The sequence below is a fragment of the Rhinoderma darwinii genome, chromosome 8, assembly GCF_050947455.1.
Source record: "Rhinoderma darwinii isolate aRhiDar2 chromosome 8, aRhiDar2.hap1, whole genome shotgun sequence".
Taxonomy (NCBI): domain Eukaryota; kingdom Metazoa; phylum Chordata; class Amphibia; order Anura; family Rhinodermatidae; genus Rhinoderma; species Rhinoderma darwinii.
This window is the reverse complement of record NC_134694.1, coordinates 111,165,402-111,183,894: the sequence shown is the minus strand read 5'-3', so window position 1 is coordinate 111,183,894 and position 18,493 is coordinate 111,165,402. Positions and strand designations below refer to the sequence as shown.

Here is an 18,493-nt window from a genome sequence, read left to right as displayed (position 1 = left end):
AGATACAACGCATATATTGGAGTTACAATGAAAGGTTGGCGCTGGACGGGCTCCCGAGGATTACATTTTGTATATAGATGCAATAATATTTTTGAGGGAAGAAAAAAAAGAAACCCATCCGATTTTCCCAACATTATATATAGAGCTCTATAGCCCCATACTGTACCTGTGTGCCCATCCCCGTCCCCTTTCCTGGAATCGGTGCCATGCAGTGTTTCATGTCGTGTCAACGTATGTCGTATTACAGAACAGGGAGGATACGCTGCCTCACCATATGGTAGTTTGGCTGTTTTTCAACCAGGGAAACGATACTTAATGTGCCCTATCCCTGTAGCTTGTTGGTACGCCACTGGCACCCAGGGCACATGCCCTGCTAGCTCCACCCCTGCCATTTGGTGGTGAATGAGGAGCCTACGCGTATATTATCTGGACGCATAGATACTTCATGCGCCCTTGTACATTTCTGGGCATATTTCTTTGCCGTGTGTATGAGCCCTAAGCCCTCATGCACACGGCCCGTGATTACGCACGGACGGCCGCGGAGTGTCATCCGCAATTCACGGACCGTGCACACATTGATGTCAATGAGTCTGGACCACAAATACGGACCGTATAAGGACTTGTGGAAACCACAGTCGTATGCATGGGCCCATAGAAATTAATGGGTCCGCAATAAATCCGCATTTTTGCGGATGAATTGCGGACGCAAAAACATGTTCGTGTGCATGAGGCCTAAAGCTCTAGTAAAACTTAAAGTGTCTCTCCACCTTTGAACACTATTTTACAGTTCTCATATAGATGTTATCTGCATAAATAGTTAAAATATTTTGTAGAAACATTACTAATCTCAAACTTATCCGGAGTTACAGCCTGTATTATAGTCCAGAGCTGCATTCACAATTCTGCCGGTTGTTATTGGAAACAGTCAACAAGTTTGCAGTCAGAAACATGGCTGACAGGTTAGCAGAGCTCCTCGGTGGACGGTAGTTCTCCCTACATTAGATTACTGTACAGCGCCTGGAGTAAAGTATACACTTCCGATAATGCAAATCACCAGGGCAAGCTCTATGCGGACGCTGAACATGTAGGGAATGCTGGGAGATTTCTGCTCTGAAGCCTGCAGAATTGTGAATGCAGCTCTGGACTATCATACAGGCTGATGTCAATGCTCAGTTATATAATTCCGCTGTGAGGCCTCACGCACGCAAACGTATTCGGGATCTATATCACAGATTTCGAATATGGTGTCTCTGCGTTTCAATGGGGCCATGCATACCACCATGATGGTAAATGATCACACGTGGTATAACATTTTCTCCCCTCGAACCACCTCACTCAGCACTAAACAGCCGCAAAGGATTCCGCTTTCGATGTCATTACGGGCCAACAGTGCATCAGGCCACAAAGAGAGAACATTTAACCGTTTGTGAACTATGCACATACTTTGGGGGGCACAGTATCTCTTCCAGGAATTCCTCTATCTTATTGGTGTCTGTTCTGACCTCTCCTCGGAACAAGAGGAACGGTGGCTGAGCTCCGGGTGCAATATCCTTCAGAATTTCTGGCTTCCTAAAAAAAAATAAAAAAAATAATAATCAGAATTACACCAGTACTTGGCGGAGTCGATCATGCGATTATATCACAACGTAACCTTCTACACGTCTCTAAACCTGAAAAACCCAATCACTCAACATCAATGAAAAGCATAAATTATAGAACAGCGCTCCTCGTCTTATTTCTATGGAAATTAGTCATTTACCACAATAAAATTGCACGTGAATTCAGTGAAAAAACACATATGGATTTCTTTTTGTATACTATCTATATACAGATACAGGTTTTTTTGTCCTGACACTTATAGGAACACTCCAGGCAAAACGGATACACTTATGTTTAGTCCAGGGCCTGAGGGGGTGGAGCATGACACAGGAATTCACTTTTTTCCCAAATTTCTGTCATGCTCCGCCCCCTCAGCCTCTGCACTAGACATAACACAGTGTATCAGTTTTACCTGGAGTGTTCCTTTTTAAATCTATGACCCAAACACACACAAAAACTCCCATATACTACATATATGATGTTGGAGTGTGAATTAAAAACCTGATATGAGGGAGAAGATAAGAAGAGAATGATTAAAAAAATAAAAAAGACAAAAAGTGACATCAATTTGCAAATGTAAAATTAACAATGCCCAAAAAACCCCCGCAAAAATAACCAAAACAGGATATGCCAACATTTGGATGGAGAGCGTCGCCCACATGCGAGGTTATCTCTCCGGTCAGTATACAGCCATCCCCACATTCTCCCGATAGGTGGGGGTGCCACTTGTGGATATGCCATAAATGGGGATGAGGAAACCCCTTTAACGATCATTATGTGTCCACTGCTAAAAACCTCAACCAGTCTGTCCGTCAATCAAACGCCATCCTGATTATCTAACAAGAGTGGCGTCAATGATAATATAGGAGTAGAAGCCTCCATATGTGAGTAGCATTATACAGGGACGGACAGGGGTGAAGCTGGCCATACACATAAGGCCCCATTCACATCACGCTTTTGCCCTGGGTTAAACAAACCTGCCAGAAAAAGCTCCCGATATATTCGTTAAACGTAGGGATGGCATCCGACACCATGGACCATTATGGCATCCGTTTTACATATGCGTCATGAAAAGCTACAGCAAAGATCATGACATATACTGTAGGTTAAAGGGATGCCGGTGACGTATGCCATACAGTAAAACGTGCCCCACCATTGGCTCGGATATAGGTTTTTGCGGGATCCCGTTGTATGGAATAGCGACCTATACCAGCCTGATGGCTAATGGAGCCCTACGGACACGTACATTAGAAACGTGATGCAAACAGGGCCAGAGAGATAATGGTGTTGAAGCGAAGGCTATCTCCCCCGAAACACGTATGCTTGGGTCAGCGAGCACAGGAAGAGGAGGATAAGCCGATTCCGTACAACTCAAGACTGAACAGCTGACCTCATACACATTATGTCAGCGGATTCCGTCAAAATCGTATGCGTAAAGCCGGCATATAGGGTGTGTACACGTTTACAACTTTTTCATTGCTTCAATGCACCTAAAATATAAATGATGCAACTTTGCACAGCCATGGTTAAAATATCCTATTATTTTGTGTATACAGCTCTTATGCAGACCTATGTGCTCCCATGGTTACAGACTACAAACAACCCTTTGGTTAGTTTCATCCTGTAAGTCATCTCTTTCCCTCTATCCTCTCTTCTACTATCTTTAGTTTAGCAAGAGGGGGCAGAGATAGCGGTGAAATACATGACTGCAGGATCAGACTACACAGGTTTGTTCGTAGTCTGTAACCAGGAGACATATAGGTCTGCATTACAGCTGTATACACAAAACGGTGGGATATTTTAAAATCAAGCCTATTTGCAAAGTTGCTTAATTTTTATAATTTAGATGCATGGAAAAAATAAAAAAAATAAAAGATTGCAAAAGTATACACACCCTTTAACTTCACAACACATTCTCTCCTCCTCTGCGCATTTTGCAAGATAGGCGTGGAAGGAAAAAGCAATGCCAAAGTTTTCCAATCAATGAATGGCTTGTCTTACGGCAGGCAGTCACTTTCGTGGTAGGGCAGAGACAGTGGTGACTCACCGCAATCCGTCTCATCACACACACAGCACCGCACCAGTGTACACAGTATCTATTCTGACTTAATTATAAGCTCCTTCCTCCCGTTATTACTAATTTTAGGCAAGTTGACATGTTATAAAAGGGTAGAGCGCCCTCAGCTATGTTTGTAAAGGTCAGCCTCTCCTGATCTGAAATGGCTGATAAGAGGGAACAATAGGTTGCATACATCAAAAAAGTCCCTTTAACATCTTCCTTGGGGCTCTTGCATGCAACCATGTGTGGCGGCCGAGTCCCGTCCGTGATCTGTGGAAAGATAGCACATGTTCTATCTTTTCACGGATCGGAGAGTCGGGTCTGTTTTCACAGACCCGATTCACCCACTGAAGTGAATGGGTCCGTGAAAATCATTGGGTGCCACGAAAAACGGCCCGAGTGGCACTCGGCCGTGTGCAAGAGCCCTTAGATGTTAAAAGGGTTGTATAGCTAGAACAAGCTTGCACGTCCCCCAAGGATAAGCAGGTGTGGGTGCTGAAGGGTGGTTTAAAGGGGCTTTCCTTAATATAGGCGATCAATGTATGATCGGCGGGGGTACCATCCCTGATCAGCAGAACAAAGGGTGAAGTCCAGGCGCTGTCAGATGACCTGTTTTCCAGGGACGTGGGGTTCCCAGAGTTGAGCAGTGCTTAGATTACCGAAATATAAAGTGTCAGCCAAGTCTGAGAGAGGAATGACGGAGTAGGGAGTGGAATACACCCGCTGGAGAACCAGTGCTCAGATCACAACCGGCCTGGGCAGGAAGGGCGGGCACTGGAGGCCCCAACCCTGTAAACCATATACTACATCCTTGGTAAATTATAGACCGACTGTTCCTCACCTTTTCATATCGACTGTGGTGACATTGAACGTGACTCCTTTTAGCCAGAGGACCATGAAGAGACGTTGGGAAAAGGGGCAATTGCCAATGGTCTGTCCGTCAGAGCCCGCCTAAAAGGGAAGAGAGAGATTTGGGGTTTATCAAAAGGTGCAAACAGGGAGACAAGGATACCGCACATTTTACCGGGCGTCTTCATCACACATTAAGGGTATGTTCACACGAGGGCGTCCGTTACGGCTGAAATTACGGGGATGTTTCAGCCTGAAAACATCCCCGTAATTTCAGCCGTAACGGCATGTGCAGGCGATTGAACGCCGCGTCAGTTACGGACGTAATTGGCGCTGCTATTCATTGGAGTCAATGAGTAACGGCTCCAATTACGGCCAAAGAAGTGACAGGTCACTTCTTTGACGCGGGCGTCTATTTACGCGCCGTCATTTGACACTGGCGCGTAAATTACGCCTCGTGTGAACAGACAAACGTCTGCCCATTGCTTTCAATGGGCAGATGTTTGTCAACGCTAATGAGGCGCTATTTTCGGACGTAATTCGGGGCAAAAACACCCGAATTACGCCCGTATTTAGTGCGTGTGAACATACCCTTACAATTACCACATTGCGCCAGAGAAGAACAAGGCAGAGAAAGAAGCGAGACGCGTGAGTGACAGGGGATAGAGGAAGCGAGACAGAGACGGTAAGGAGTAAGAGACGAGGAGGAATTCATGAAGAATGAGGAGAAGTGGATCATAAAGTAAGGTGGAGGGTAAGATGTCAGGATGGGTCAATGGAAGAAGAGGATGGATGACGCGGAGGAGTAGGTGAGTTGTAGTCCCGTCTCCATTACTTGGCACGTCCATCCTAGTGAATTCCTTCATTTTAAAAAGGGGCACTCCCATGTTTTACCCATCCTGGCAAGGAGCAGCGTATGTGTGTACAATGATAGAGGCCGCAGGTCTGGAGAGAGGACAGCCAGCAGGGAAGAGGTTAATTCTGTAAACGTACTTAGTACAAGGATGATTGCAGAGCAAAGTGGAGCTGTAAGTTCTTGGCAGAACAGGGTGCAGGATCAAACAGAGAATAACCAGAGATGAAGGGAGGTGTGATCACGACGGGTGTGGAGAGTCCGCCAGAAGAAAACACATACTGTGCTAAAACGCTAAGCAAGATGAAAAATAAAACGGTGCAGGCCGGACTGCAGCAAGCGGGGTAACAATTACAGATGCAGCAGAGCCGGGTTATGATTTGGCACATAGTGAATTCAAAGGTTTGACATAGGATTGAATATTAAATCAGAAAGTAATCACAATGCACGAAGAGAAGAAAAACGAACTCAGCTCTGCTACATCTTTATTGTGACCAGCAAATTTGTAACATACAAACACCGCCCGCCGCACAAGTTTTTCTTGCGCAATACATTTCACAGCCATCACTAGGATGCCTTCTCCAAACCACCCGTTTCCTTTGTGTTGTGTTGAAACACCAATGCAAATTGTGTTTCAATACCTCCCGGTTTTCAGGACCTCTGCTTGCTGTCATTTAATAGGAACCTTCATTGTCTATTTGCAGGGAATACAAATCTGGCCCGGTCTTGTGATGACACATAGGTGCATGGCTCGTTACAGTTATCAGAGCCAGGACAGATTTTTAGTCACTAGAAGTAATCAAGGGTTCCTATTGAATGACAGCAAGCAGAGATCTTGAAATTGTGAGGAAAATGTAATAACTTTTCATTATACGAAGAATAAACCTTACTTGCCGAAACTGTAGGTGCACATAGAATATATTTCACTGCATCTTAAGGAGAAACATTTTCCTACATGTGTAAAGTCAATAATCTCCCGGGAGGGAATGAAGGTATTTTTAGGTGGCCACACCCGTGTTAAATGACTGGATTAGGTTAAATTGCGTTGCATGCAAAAGTGACCTAACAGGACCAGGCCAGTGTCCGCATCATATCTGCCTCCGCTGCATAGATCATCATGTAGCGGAGGGCATATGTACCACTAAAGTTGCCCATGTGGTTGCCGTGGGACCCTTAGAGAGAGGGGGTCCAGCCCTCAGTGGTCCCGTTCCTTTTGCTATTGGGTGTCGAGAACCATTGCAGGATTCCCCTCTAATTTTTAAACAAGGGAGAAGAATATTGGCCAAACACCAGGATCTGCTGTACTGGGGGCAAATCCAGTACCACAATGAGGGGGGACGGGGGGGGGACCATTTTGATTTTTGCTTCTTTTCTATGTACAAAAATGAATGCAGTGATAACACACACACATATATAGAGGTATACAGAGGCTTTCAAAGGAATTGTCCACTTTGGATAACCCATTTCATACACCCCATTAGGGAATTGTGAGTTAATATAGGGGGGTCCTTTGTTCAGGATCCTTATCTCTTGGTCAGAGTGGGGAGCGGTTAAAAAAAAGAAAAAAAGTGTCTCGCGAAGTAGGACCCTAAAAACAACAACATTGATATAAATGGGAATGGTGTAATGTTTAATTTGCCCTGTGGTGGCGCTGCAGTGAAACTGAATACTTACCGCCAGATTTCCCCTACAGATTGCAGTCGATCGTTGGGGGTCCCAGCAGGGGGACACTTTGTGATTAGCTTATTGTCAAGGGACCCTTCTGACAAGTAGGAGCTGTCAAAAACGGACAAGCCCTTTAAGCAACAACGACCCTCTTGATTTAAAAAACGGCACTTAAGTAATAAAGGGGCCTTCTAGCCAAAAATCAAACGGTTATACTGCGTTATGTATGGCAGCAGGTAGTCCAATAAATGACTGACCTACAGGGAGGGACATGGAGTTCCCTAAGTTTTGCAGGATTTTCTTTATCGGCTATAGGGATCCAGGTTTGGTGTAGTAGAACCATGGGGGGGGGGGGGGGGGGGGAGAGGGTGTTACAGCATTAATTCACAAGCTAATATGTGGCTTCATTATGCTTTTTTTCTTTGCGGTGTCCTTCTCTTTTGTTGTGTTTTTGGGTCATGGAACACATACCCTTCACTCTTACCGAGTGACCGCTGTGGGAGAGGAGCTTCGCCAACTCTGTAAAGTGGCATTGGAGATTTGCCATGTACGTCAAGCTTATATTTTATGACACACAGAGATTATCTAGGGATGCCGTGGCATCTTAATGGTATGGCTTCGGGACATAGAAACTGAAAAATGCCTTATTAAGTGTTTAATAGAAAAAAAAAATGAATAATCTGTGCACAGAAATAGCTGTGAGCAAGAAAGTACACACCACACCCAGACCCTACAAAGAGATGAGGTCATTGAGTAAATCTTGAATAGGGTGGCGTCCCACCAAATCACCCGGTTCCTCCCATAGGAAAGAAAGGGCAAGTCAGTGCTGAAAGTTATTCTTATAAGGGGCTGGAGTACTTGTAAGTGTGAGCTCCCGTCCTACAAGAATAGGAGAATTATTACACCGTTCCTATTAAAAGCTGGAACCCAAGACACATTTCCCTCCGCACATGGAGGATCACGGAGAGGAAAGAAAGATTTTCTCTTCTTATACTGCGGAGTATATCAGGGATGGGAGATCATTATAAAGAGTAGTCAGAGAAGGGCTAGGATAAAAATTCTGGGAATCCTATATTGAAAAATAAAAAACGGTGTACTAATTACGTTGGTTATTACCCATGATAAACAAGGAGATTGGTCCCGTAAAAACATCAAAGAAAGTTTATTGTTGGCTGTCAAGGGCAACACAAGTGTCTTCAACAGCAACGTCAGCGTCTGAGTCACGGTTTGAAGAAGTTTACACCTTCTCAAGATTAATAGAGGTCAATAGTTGCAAGATGTTGGCAACAGAAACGAATAAGGGGTTCCGATCATCTAAACACCATCTTTCAATATCAGATGGATCCGAAACTTCCCTTACACGAGCCAGCGAAGGTATTCTGCAACTAGGAAGTTATGGGAGTCGAAAAGCAACCACATCACCAAATGGTGGGAAAGAGGAGCTGGTAGGGTGGAGTGCTCATTGATCAATGCACAAAATGTAAGAACGGACCACACCGCCACTGACGCATATAAACAGAGACCCTTTAAAGGGTTATCCGGTAACATCAAATTTATGGCCTATCCGTAGGATAGTCTATCAATATCTGATCGGAGGGGATCTGACTCTGTTTGAAGGATCCGGGGTGCTCCGGAAAACGCTGCTCACTGTTCATCGCTTACACAGCTCCATACTGCACAACATTCGTAGCGGCGGCGAACAGTATTATGAATGGGAAGCTGTAATATTGCGCACAGCCGATAAGAATGCGACGGCGTTATGAAGTGCCGAGCTGTGTACGCATGGAAGGGAAAGCAGGACTCGCCAGAGCGCCGAGGCCCCTTCAAATAGTTTAACAATGGGGGTGCCGAGTGTAGGACTTCCTCCGATAAGACGGTGATGACCATTCCTGAGGATAGTCACTGAAGAACCCCTTTGAGTTCTTAGATATATATCCTAAGCTTCGTGATCCAAGCATCTGATATGGGGCATCTAAAAAGTCATGAATTTGATGGGTGGTGAGAACCTGTGTAGTGATCCTATGATCTCCAGGTCCTACAAAAGTTAGTCATCCCATGGATTATGGAAGAAAAGGTGGGAGCAAGGTGTTAAGAAGTGGTGGGGTCAAGCCATGGGGCCCTTTGTCCTTTCTGTACACCTCCAGCTGCGATCATTAGATCAACTGGCAGAGGTGCTTATAGCAACCAACATGATTCCTGTGGGCAACTGTTTCACATTTCCATTGCACTGGTCATGCTATATCTCACCAGTACGTTCTATGATCGAATGTATGATTTTCATGAAATATTGCTTATTACGGCCCTATGAAGCGTGTCTATAGATGGTTATTGCGGAAAAGACTCAATTATAGTATTTCAGCCCCTATACGTTACATTGTTGGCGAATCCCCCCTGAAATCAATGGTAACTTCTCAAAGAAGTCTGACTTTATAGGGGCTCCCCTATCTATTTCACATACTCTACAAGAATGGGGATCTCCGAAACATCTTTTTCTTGGCAGAAGTTGGACCCTAAACAACAGCAGTAGCTAAATGAAACGCCACAAAAAGGATTCAGTGGAAAACCCCTTTAAAAGGAGCAGTTAAGTTTTGCCGGATCTTGAAAACAGCATCTGCTTTTTGTAATGCATGGTGTACCAAAACCACAGACCGAGTCGCAATAGGATACAGTCAGTATGAAACTACCAGAATTGTTTAGCAAGTTTAGCCGCGAATCCCCCCTCCCCCCCCCCAAAAAAAAACCCACTTAAAAAGTTCTGCCAGTGGTACAAAAGAAATATGAAAAACGCTACTTGCAAGGCTCTTTTAAGATCATCAATAAAGAGCGCCGTGTACATGCGTGACCACCACTCTGTTGACTTCTATGGGCAGAGCGGCCCGCATAAATCGTCGGAACAGGCCTAAAATGGGCGTCCCACACCTATCTGGCATTTCCTGAGAATATGCCATAAATGTTTATGATGGGAATATCCCTTTAAGTTGCGGTAAAGGAGTGCAACTCCACTACTGGCACCTAGGGGAGCTAGTTTGATGCCCACATTAATATTTACATATTAAATTTAGTTAGACCTCTGTCAAACTTGCAACACATTTGCCAATCGTGACATGGGGCATAAACTATAGTAACTCCACACGTTCCATACAAGAGCCTATGTACCATAGAGGCCGCCCAGGTGGCCCGTGGAGAGATTTTAGCCTCCGAAAGTTGGGATTTGTCATCTCATAGGCTGCACTGCAAGACCAATAGACCAAGCGGCAGCACAACTACATGATCCATGAAGATAAAAAACATCCGATAATCCGTCATATTCGAGGAGCAAATTTTTTTAAATATTTATTCCTCACTAGATTTCTGAATGCATTCAAAACTAAATCTTGTTCTACATGTTGAATTGATCAATGCTTTTCACAGACTTCCCCATCCGGCTAATTTTCACACACCGATGACGGGCGTTCGGGGAGGGGGGAGCATAGTAAAGGTCTCGTGTTCTGCATGAGCAGTAGAGAGACCGACCGGCCAGGAAACGAACTGCAGACAGGAAGCTCCAAATAACCAAAAATTATGTGAGCTTCTGGAAGGTCAAAGATTTTGCCCGAAATGTAACTAGACAAAGATGGAGTAAATAGGATCCAATAATTATTTTATTAGGTACCCCAAAAAAAGAGCAGGTGGATGGGCTGAGCACCCTATAAACCTAGTTATGTATGCAATGGGCAGATTTTAGGGAATGCTGCAAAATGCTCGGTCACAGCTTTTTTGATAGAAAGGCCTCAGATTTCCCTTATGGAGAGTTCTATAAAGCACATCAGATACATTATAGGAGTGATTCAAAATGGCACGTGAACATCAAGGTGGCTATAGGTGCTGATATGGAAGCATAAATTCGTATATGGCACCATTCCCAAGTATGTACAGGGGCAACATATGACAAAAGGGTGACCTTCTGGAATATGTTTGTCTAGTTCATGTCTGGAGATTTTTTTTTTATTATTTAAAAGGTGCTGAATATATATATTAGGCACAGCAAATAAAAAAAATAAAATCCCGAAACGGATTAAACAGATACAAAAAGGTCAACCAATTTTTAAAATATATTATTATATATATAAATCAGAGATATTTCCTAGAACAAAAATTGGCAAACAAATTTTATAGCCCCAGAAGATGAGCAATCATTGACATCCAAGTGACACCATAAATTAAAAATAAACCAGGCTGAGATTTGAGCGGATGAAGGGCCCTTCCCTAATGTGATATTATTCCTAGTAACCATTGATGCGGTTTAGTAAACAATTGAGCATGACGACGGCCTGTTACTGTGTAAGCACGGGGAGGGTTCGTGTTGCTCAAGGATATGGCCTTACGCGTAGACGCAAGGCTGGTCACAAGTGGAGAGTTCCAGTTCTCAAGAACGATCGAAAAAAAATAAAAAATAAAATATTCCCCACATCCAGCTTTAATACAGGTGTGTCACTGTTTTTTTTATTTTACAAAATTATATAATAATGCATATATATATATTACGTTATTTTTTTTTGTAAACTTTAGGTTAGAAACCTCCCGTGGATCCAATGCAGTCACGTATAATCCAGAGATTCCAGGTAAATAGTGCCATACTGCTTCTAGATAAATAGGGTCCCAAAAAAGTTCTAGATTACACGACGAAATTCGATCCATTTTATTTGCTATAAATATACACACAGCGAAGACCGATAAAGCAACTCCATAATATTGACCCGTAGTCACGTGGGGCCTCCGCAAGGTGCCACATTCTTCCTAAGAAACAATGCCAGAGGAGACATCTGTAACGCAGCGTGCAATGGTCCATGCCAAACTTTTCCCTCACAAATTCCGCATGGAGAAGAAAACCATAGCGGACGATGGGTGTCATATCGTGGATTCCAGCAGTAAGTAGATCTTGCCGCCTTTGCCGTGTCCTGTTTTCTGGTCAAAACAACCAAGGAAGCGCTGCCGACCAGTCAGGAGTGACTAGTGCTGAAAAAATGTCCGGACATGGCCCTCGGCAGTGTAAACAATGAAGCTCCATAATTAACCCTTTAAAAGATTCTTCGTTTTTACTTGCACCAATTTGCAATGCGACACTAGAGTTTCTTCCCCTTAGTATGGAGATAAGCAGCCAAAACCACTAAACATGAGCCGTTGAGTCAAGGGGAGTTTCCACATCTCCAAAACCTACTACTGAAACAAACAACTTTTTAGAGGTTATCGGATGTCAGCAGAGATGAAGATTCTAAAAATGTAGCCCTTTCCTAAAAAAAATTCAATTTGTGGAGGGCCTTTGGATTCCACGGATGGTTTCTAAGACAGTTGTAGAAGTCCTTTCGCCTAAAGTTTTTTCTCAATTGCAACTTTTTCTTAAAAAAAAATAAAAAAATATATACAGCAATACATTTAAAACTAATAGCCATTTGCTTAGTTGTACAGTCAGAAAGTTGACCTTTCTGATGGATACCAGCAGGAACGACCTAAAGGGGTGTGCGACCTGTGCGGTTGTGCAGGGTGAATCAGCTGCCCCTGATGAAGGAGTCGTCTGAGGGGCACCTCAGGGGCAGGTCCGACCATCACATAATATTAAATTGTATAGCACTATTATTAAATTCCGTATGGAGCGGTTATTTGGTCACTATATGTTGGTATTATTTGAGCACTGTATGGTGGTAGTTACTTAGGCATTGTGTGGCACTGCTACTTGGGCACCGTGCAGTATATTATATTTGCAGTGTGTAGTGGTGGCAGCTGTACTCTATAGTATTGCTATTTTGGCCAACATATGGCACTGTATGGGCATTGTTTGTTATGGCTATTTCTATGCTATATGACAAAACACTATATGGGGTGGGGGAAGCCAACATTATGTACTGCAAAGGGCAGCATCTAACATATGGCGCACACTGCATGTCAGCAAGGGCATAGATTAAGGGGGTTGTTCAGAATTTAAAAAAAAAAACATGGCTGCTTTCTTCTAAAAACATTGCCACAACTGTCCACAGATTGTGTGGTATTGCAGGTCAGCCCTATTCACTTCAATTGAGCTGAGCTGCAATACCAGACACAACCCACAGACAGGTGTGGTGCTGTATACAAGTTTATACAACTAAGAGCCGTAAAAGAGTCATATGCATGACTCGGAGGCCTAATAATACCTTGATGCGTCCAGAAAAGGCAGTCATTAATAATTATCGTTACGTGTATCTTAAAGAAACTCTTTCAATTTGCGATGACCAAAAACTATTGCAGATCTTTCAACATACATTAGGGCCCTCCAACAGGAAGACCCATGAAACAAAAACACCTGTATATACAAGAGACAACCAATTATTTTATAGCTACTAAAATCATATAGTCTAGCTGAAGACCACGCAGTACGTTTTACAACACCAGGTTTAGGGGCACAGCGGGGGAATAACTAAATAGGTGCAAAATTTCAGTTGTGTTTGAAAGCTTGAAGAGTCTCATGTGTTGTGATTGGGAGAGAAGAGATACAAGGGAGAAGTCTTGGAGATGAGAGGAGGATAGAAGGTCCTGTGGAGACATAGGGGTTGTGTGCAGGGTGACGACACGTATCGATGGGCTACATGGTGACCACTGAATGTGCGGTGTGATCGGTATGCAGTGAAGGGATTGTCAGACAGGAGGACGGGTTGAGGACGGAGAGGAGAGATGGATTAAGGCCCTATTATACCGGCCAATTTTGGCAGGTGCAGCGGGCGCCGATCAATGAGACATCATTGATCGGCACTCGTTTGCTCCTGTCACACGGAGCTATGGATGGGGATGAGCGCTCGTTACTCAGATCACTCGTCCCCATACATTATATCGGCAGCGCGTCTCCCTGTTTACACAGGGAGATGTGCTGCCGACAACGAGAATATTTAACTTTTTTAAAACGATCCGACCAGCAGATGATTGAGCGTTTGCTCGTTCATCTGCTGATCGCTGGCCTGTTTACACAGAGCAATTATCGGCAACGAGCGTTATATGAACCCTTGTCTGCTCGATAATGGCCCAGTGTAAAACCCCCTTTAGTTGGGCAACAGAGTTAAGGACTGATTGGAGGGGGGCAAGTCTATTTGAGAATAGGTCGTCCAAGTGAGAGATGATGAGGGCACTTACAAGTATTTCGGGTGACTCATTCCTCACGATTGAGCAAGGAGCAGATATAAGAAATGTTTTTAAGATAGCTAATGTTTGTTACAAATACTTTTATTGGGAAATATAATTTAGTGTTATACTTTGCCATAATCCCGAGCAATCAAATAAATTCCTAAGTATCACTTGAAGTGTGACCATCATACCTAGGATCAGGTTTAGGGCCGGTACCACCCATGGAGGTACAGTAATTACAGAGGCATTTATGACAGCGCAAGGGCAGGGCATTACAGTTATGAAGAACGGAGAGGGCACATTGATCACTGTAGTAATGCGACGAGTCAGTCTGCGCTGAAGCAATGACACATTGAGGAGTTTCGTCACTTCCTCCTCAGCCGCACAAATAAGGCCGAAGCCGTAAAGAGCAACTTACCTTAATTCAAGCAAAGGTGACCTGATATAACCTGGAATATGAGACGCAAAACCTGGAAAAAGCTCTTCCGACTGGATGAATTGTAAGCTCCCTGTTACGTTGCATCATTTCAAGAGGATTTCTAACTACATTAAAGAGATGTCTGGCTTAGAAACTTCATTTTCAAATACTCTATTAGGGCATTGTAAATTAATGGAGGAGAGGAGCTCCCTGGTTCCCGGCCTCCATCAATTAGCTGGTTACAAAGAGTCTCTTCTCTTTGGAGGACCCAGCATATCTGTACATCTCAATCTTAAAAATACCCCAATTGATTGGTCAATTTTACCAAAAACTTAAAATGATATTCCAGATGTCAACATTTATCACTGGTTGCCACGTAGCGTTCTCTGCACGTAGCGTGGACGTACGGAAGCATTATTGAGGGCATTATGGGGGGCACTATTACTACTAAGGGCACTGTGGGGTTGCTGTTACTAATGGGAGCACTGTGTGGGGAGTACTATTACTATTGGAGGGAATGGGGAAGCATTATTACTATTGGAGGCCCTCTGTATTTGGAGGCACTGGGCAGCAAAGCAAGCACAGTGTTAGGACTAGCAGCAGTGTGACACTATTAGAGCACCAGGAAGGGGAGTTTTTTTAAGAGGATATAAAAATGAGGATGTCTGGATAGCAAACTCTGCTGAGACGACTTGTGGCAGAAAAAAGCGTCATGAAAGTCTAAGCCGATTGTAGAAGAGAAGGAAAGAAAAAAATGTCTCCATTCAGAGAAGACGTCATCTGTGAGTCACTGGATATAATTGTCGTGTATTTTGCTTGTGACTGCATCCGATCAGCGCTGGACTGTTTAAAAACTCATGGTCATCCAGCAACTGTATCTTTTTAGACCCTAGCAACGCCAATCATAACTTACACCCCATTCCCTCTTGGTTCTGCCACAACCGGATACAGAGCAGATCATATGACGCTCCAAAGCTAAATCAGTAGATCTCCACCTTGCGAAGGATAAAGTCTATAGTGAATTATTGAAAAGGCTACATACCAGGCGTTTTGCTTACTGTTGTTTTTTTGGGTCATTGGCATTTTTTTTTGTTTTTTTATTAAACAGAGCATGCTCTGGGTATGGAGTTTTTGCTACAGGACATAAAAAAAAAACCCACAAAAAAATAAAAAAAAAACACGACCAAACACTAAAAAAAAAAAAAAAAAAAAATAAAAAAAAAAGAAGAGTGTGTGGATGAGGCCTCTAGGAGGTATGGATACAGCTAGGTGTGCTTATTCTAGACTGGGGTCCTCTGGTATAGCCCCAATGCTCAGATACTCACCCATTTAGCATTTATCACTAGAATATCTTGTTAAGTATATGGCGGACTACTCTGGGGGGGGGGGGGGGGAAATAAAACACTGGATCAACATTTTGACAAAATAGTTGGTTACCAATCGTAATCAACCATTTTGGCCAATATTTCTCATGTTTATGAGCAGCTTACAAATTGTAGGCCAGAAGCAATCTTACAAGAAATTGATGGTTCCCGTGTTAAGCCCAGCTTAAAAAAACTGTTAAAGCAGAATCTGGGAGGATCAACATATCTATAAGGTTCGGCCGAATAAGTAATGTCCATACGCAGGCATATCCCATAGGGATTTCCCATAATTGACAAGCATAGAAACCAAATCCTCCAAGAACAAAAGAAATTCCTGTGTCCTGGAATTTATGACAAATACAGCAAGAAAGAGATAACCGGCCCTCTTATCTCTCGTGATTAAGGTTTTTTTTTTAGGATGGACTGAGAATATTTTAAGAAACACTTCTTTCGGAATCTGCTCCAAATATGGAAACGGGAAGTAAGAAGTGGTACAAAAACAAAACTAATACTACTGCAATAAGGCCAAATAATAGAGTCCACTATAATATACAGTATCCTATGGTGACTTCAGAAATCAGGATACTGTATTGTATTAAAGGGATTATGTGGGGACCAAAACTTATCAGTGTAGTCCCTGCAGTATGTGATACACTCGCTAATATACATTCCGGTCCGCCGTCACGCTGATTCTGAGCTTTTCATAGCGTTGCCGGGGGACCGGAAGTCGATTTGCACAGTCTTCTTCGATGACGATACGATTCTTCGTCATGTGACCGGCCCCGCTGTACTCTATGGACAAGCAGTAGCAGCAGTACAGCGATTACATATAGTACAGCGGGGCCGGTCACATGACGAAGAGTCGTATAATCATCAAAGAAGGCTGTGCCACTAGTCTTCCGGTCCCCCGGCAGTGCTATAAAAATCTCAGAATCAGTGCGACGGGGGACTGGAATGTATATTAGCGAGTGTATCACATACAGCAGTGACTACACTGATAATTTTTGGTCCCCACATAACCCCTTTAAAGATTTCACCCTATTAAAGCGGATTTTGGCCCCCTGAAGTTTGGTTTAGTAGAGCGGACCGGGGTCTTGCAAGCATAATACATCCATCTAAAACCGGTCTTAGGCCTCACTGAGATGGCCGTAACGAGGCCGCATTTTAGCATCACTATTATCATAGAACCTTACAGCTTTTTGAATGAGGCCATAAAAAAGTTTTTATAGGATTTTACATTGATGGCCTATCCCGGGACGCCCAACGATCAGCAGAATGAGGGAGCAGTGACCCTTCATTGCAGTACCTGACACGTCCGGCTGTATCTGGTACTGCCACTCAGTCCATTCAAGTACCAGACACAGAGGCGCAGACCAATGCTTCGTTCTGCTGATCGGTGCGGATACCTGTGACCTCTACCGAATATACATCACCCTGTATAGCATCTGAATACACTATAAAAGTATTAACATGAGTGGTGACATAACGCATTGAAGCATGATTGCAGCCCTGAGCAATTAGAAAGATAATATTTGTCGCCACATCCCTGCTTTCTTCTGGAGCCTGGTGGCCTATGCTGCAGGGGAGAGTAGGGGGAGCAATGAACTCCCTGGTGTTGTGCCGGGTTGCAATGGCTACCACTGAAATATGCCCAGAGTTCACGTGTAAAGAGTAAGTCAAATTTGTGACTGATATAACTAACCTTAAATAACACCATTACTGTACCAGCTCAGGCTCGGTGCCAAGAGAAACTCCCAGGTGTCACTAATAATTCTTGTTGCGATGAACAACTCAGTTTTACAATCGGTTGTATAACCTGGAGTCACTCGCTGATTGCAACCTGCGTAACGATGTGAGCTACCGGTCTAGCACAATAATAACACTAATATCATATAAAGACGTATTACAGCTTAATAGGCCGTAATAATTAAAGTGGAAAGGTAGGTGTAGTCTTAAAAATTATATATCTATCATAATTACCCTTTGAGTGTCGCACGGTTGCCACTTACTTTTTGCAATCTTGGCTGCTCAGCTTTGCCCTGGCAGTATTTGGCATGCTGGGAGTTGTAGTTTTACAACACGTGGAGCGCCGAAGGTTGCGGACCCCTGCAGTAGATCGGGTCCCCAGCCTATCTACAATGCCTGCTGGAGTCTATAGGGACCAGAAATCCACTGCTTGACTTATTCTGGATGATGTCAGAGGTCTAGGTTGTTGCCCTCTCCCTAAACGCCCCATGCACACGACCGTAAAAAACCTCAGTTTTTGCGGACCGCAATTGCGGTCCGCAAAAACGGAGCCATTCACTTTCATTGAACACTGACACCTTTCCGTAGCACTACGGAAGGATGTCAGTGCCGTGGAAATGTTTAGGGAATTATGGAACATGTCCGTTCATTCGCATTTTGCGGGCCGTGCTCCCATACTTTGTATGGGAGCCGGCCCGAAAATGCGGCTGTCAGTCAGCGGCCGGCCGTGCCCGCAATCGTGGGCCGTGATTGCGGGCACGGTTGTGTGCATGGGGCCTTGAAATAGGACATGTTCTATCTTTTTCAACGGCACG

At 43.9% G+C, this 18,493-nt stretch overlaps 1 protein-coding gene across 4 annotated transcripts in view; it reads right to left on the bottom strand.

Moving 5' to 3' along the window:
* Positions 1 to 18,493, bottom strand: part of CLIC1 (chloride intracellular channel 1) — a 75,178-nt gene that overhangs the window by 4,420 nt on the left and 52,265 nt on the right. For all 4 annotated transcript variants that reach the window (XM_075836337.1, XM_075836334.1, XM_075836336.1 and 1 more), the window contains 2 exons: positions 4,500 to 4,609; positions 1,444 to 1,569 (listed from right to left, as the gene is read on the bottom strand). In XM_075836337.1, the coding sequence (XP_075692452.1) occupies positions 1,444 to 1,569; positions 4,500 to 4,555 (182 nt within the window). In that variant the 5' untranslated portion in view covers positions 4,556 to 4,609. The remainder of the gene's footprint in view (positions 1 to 1,443; positions 1,570 to 4,499; positions 4,610 to 18,493) is intronic.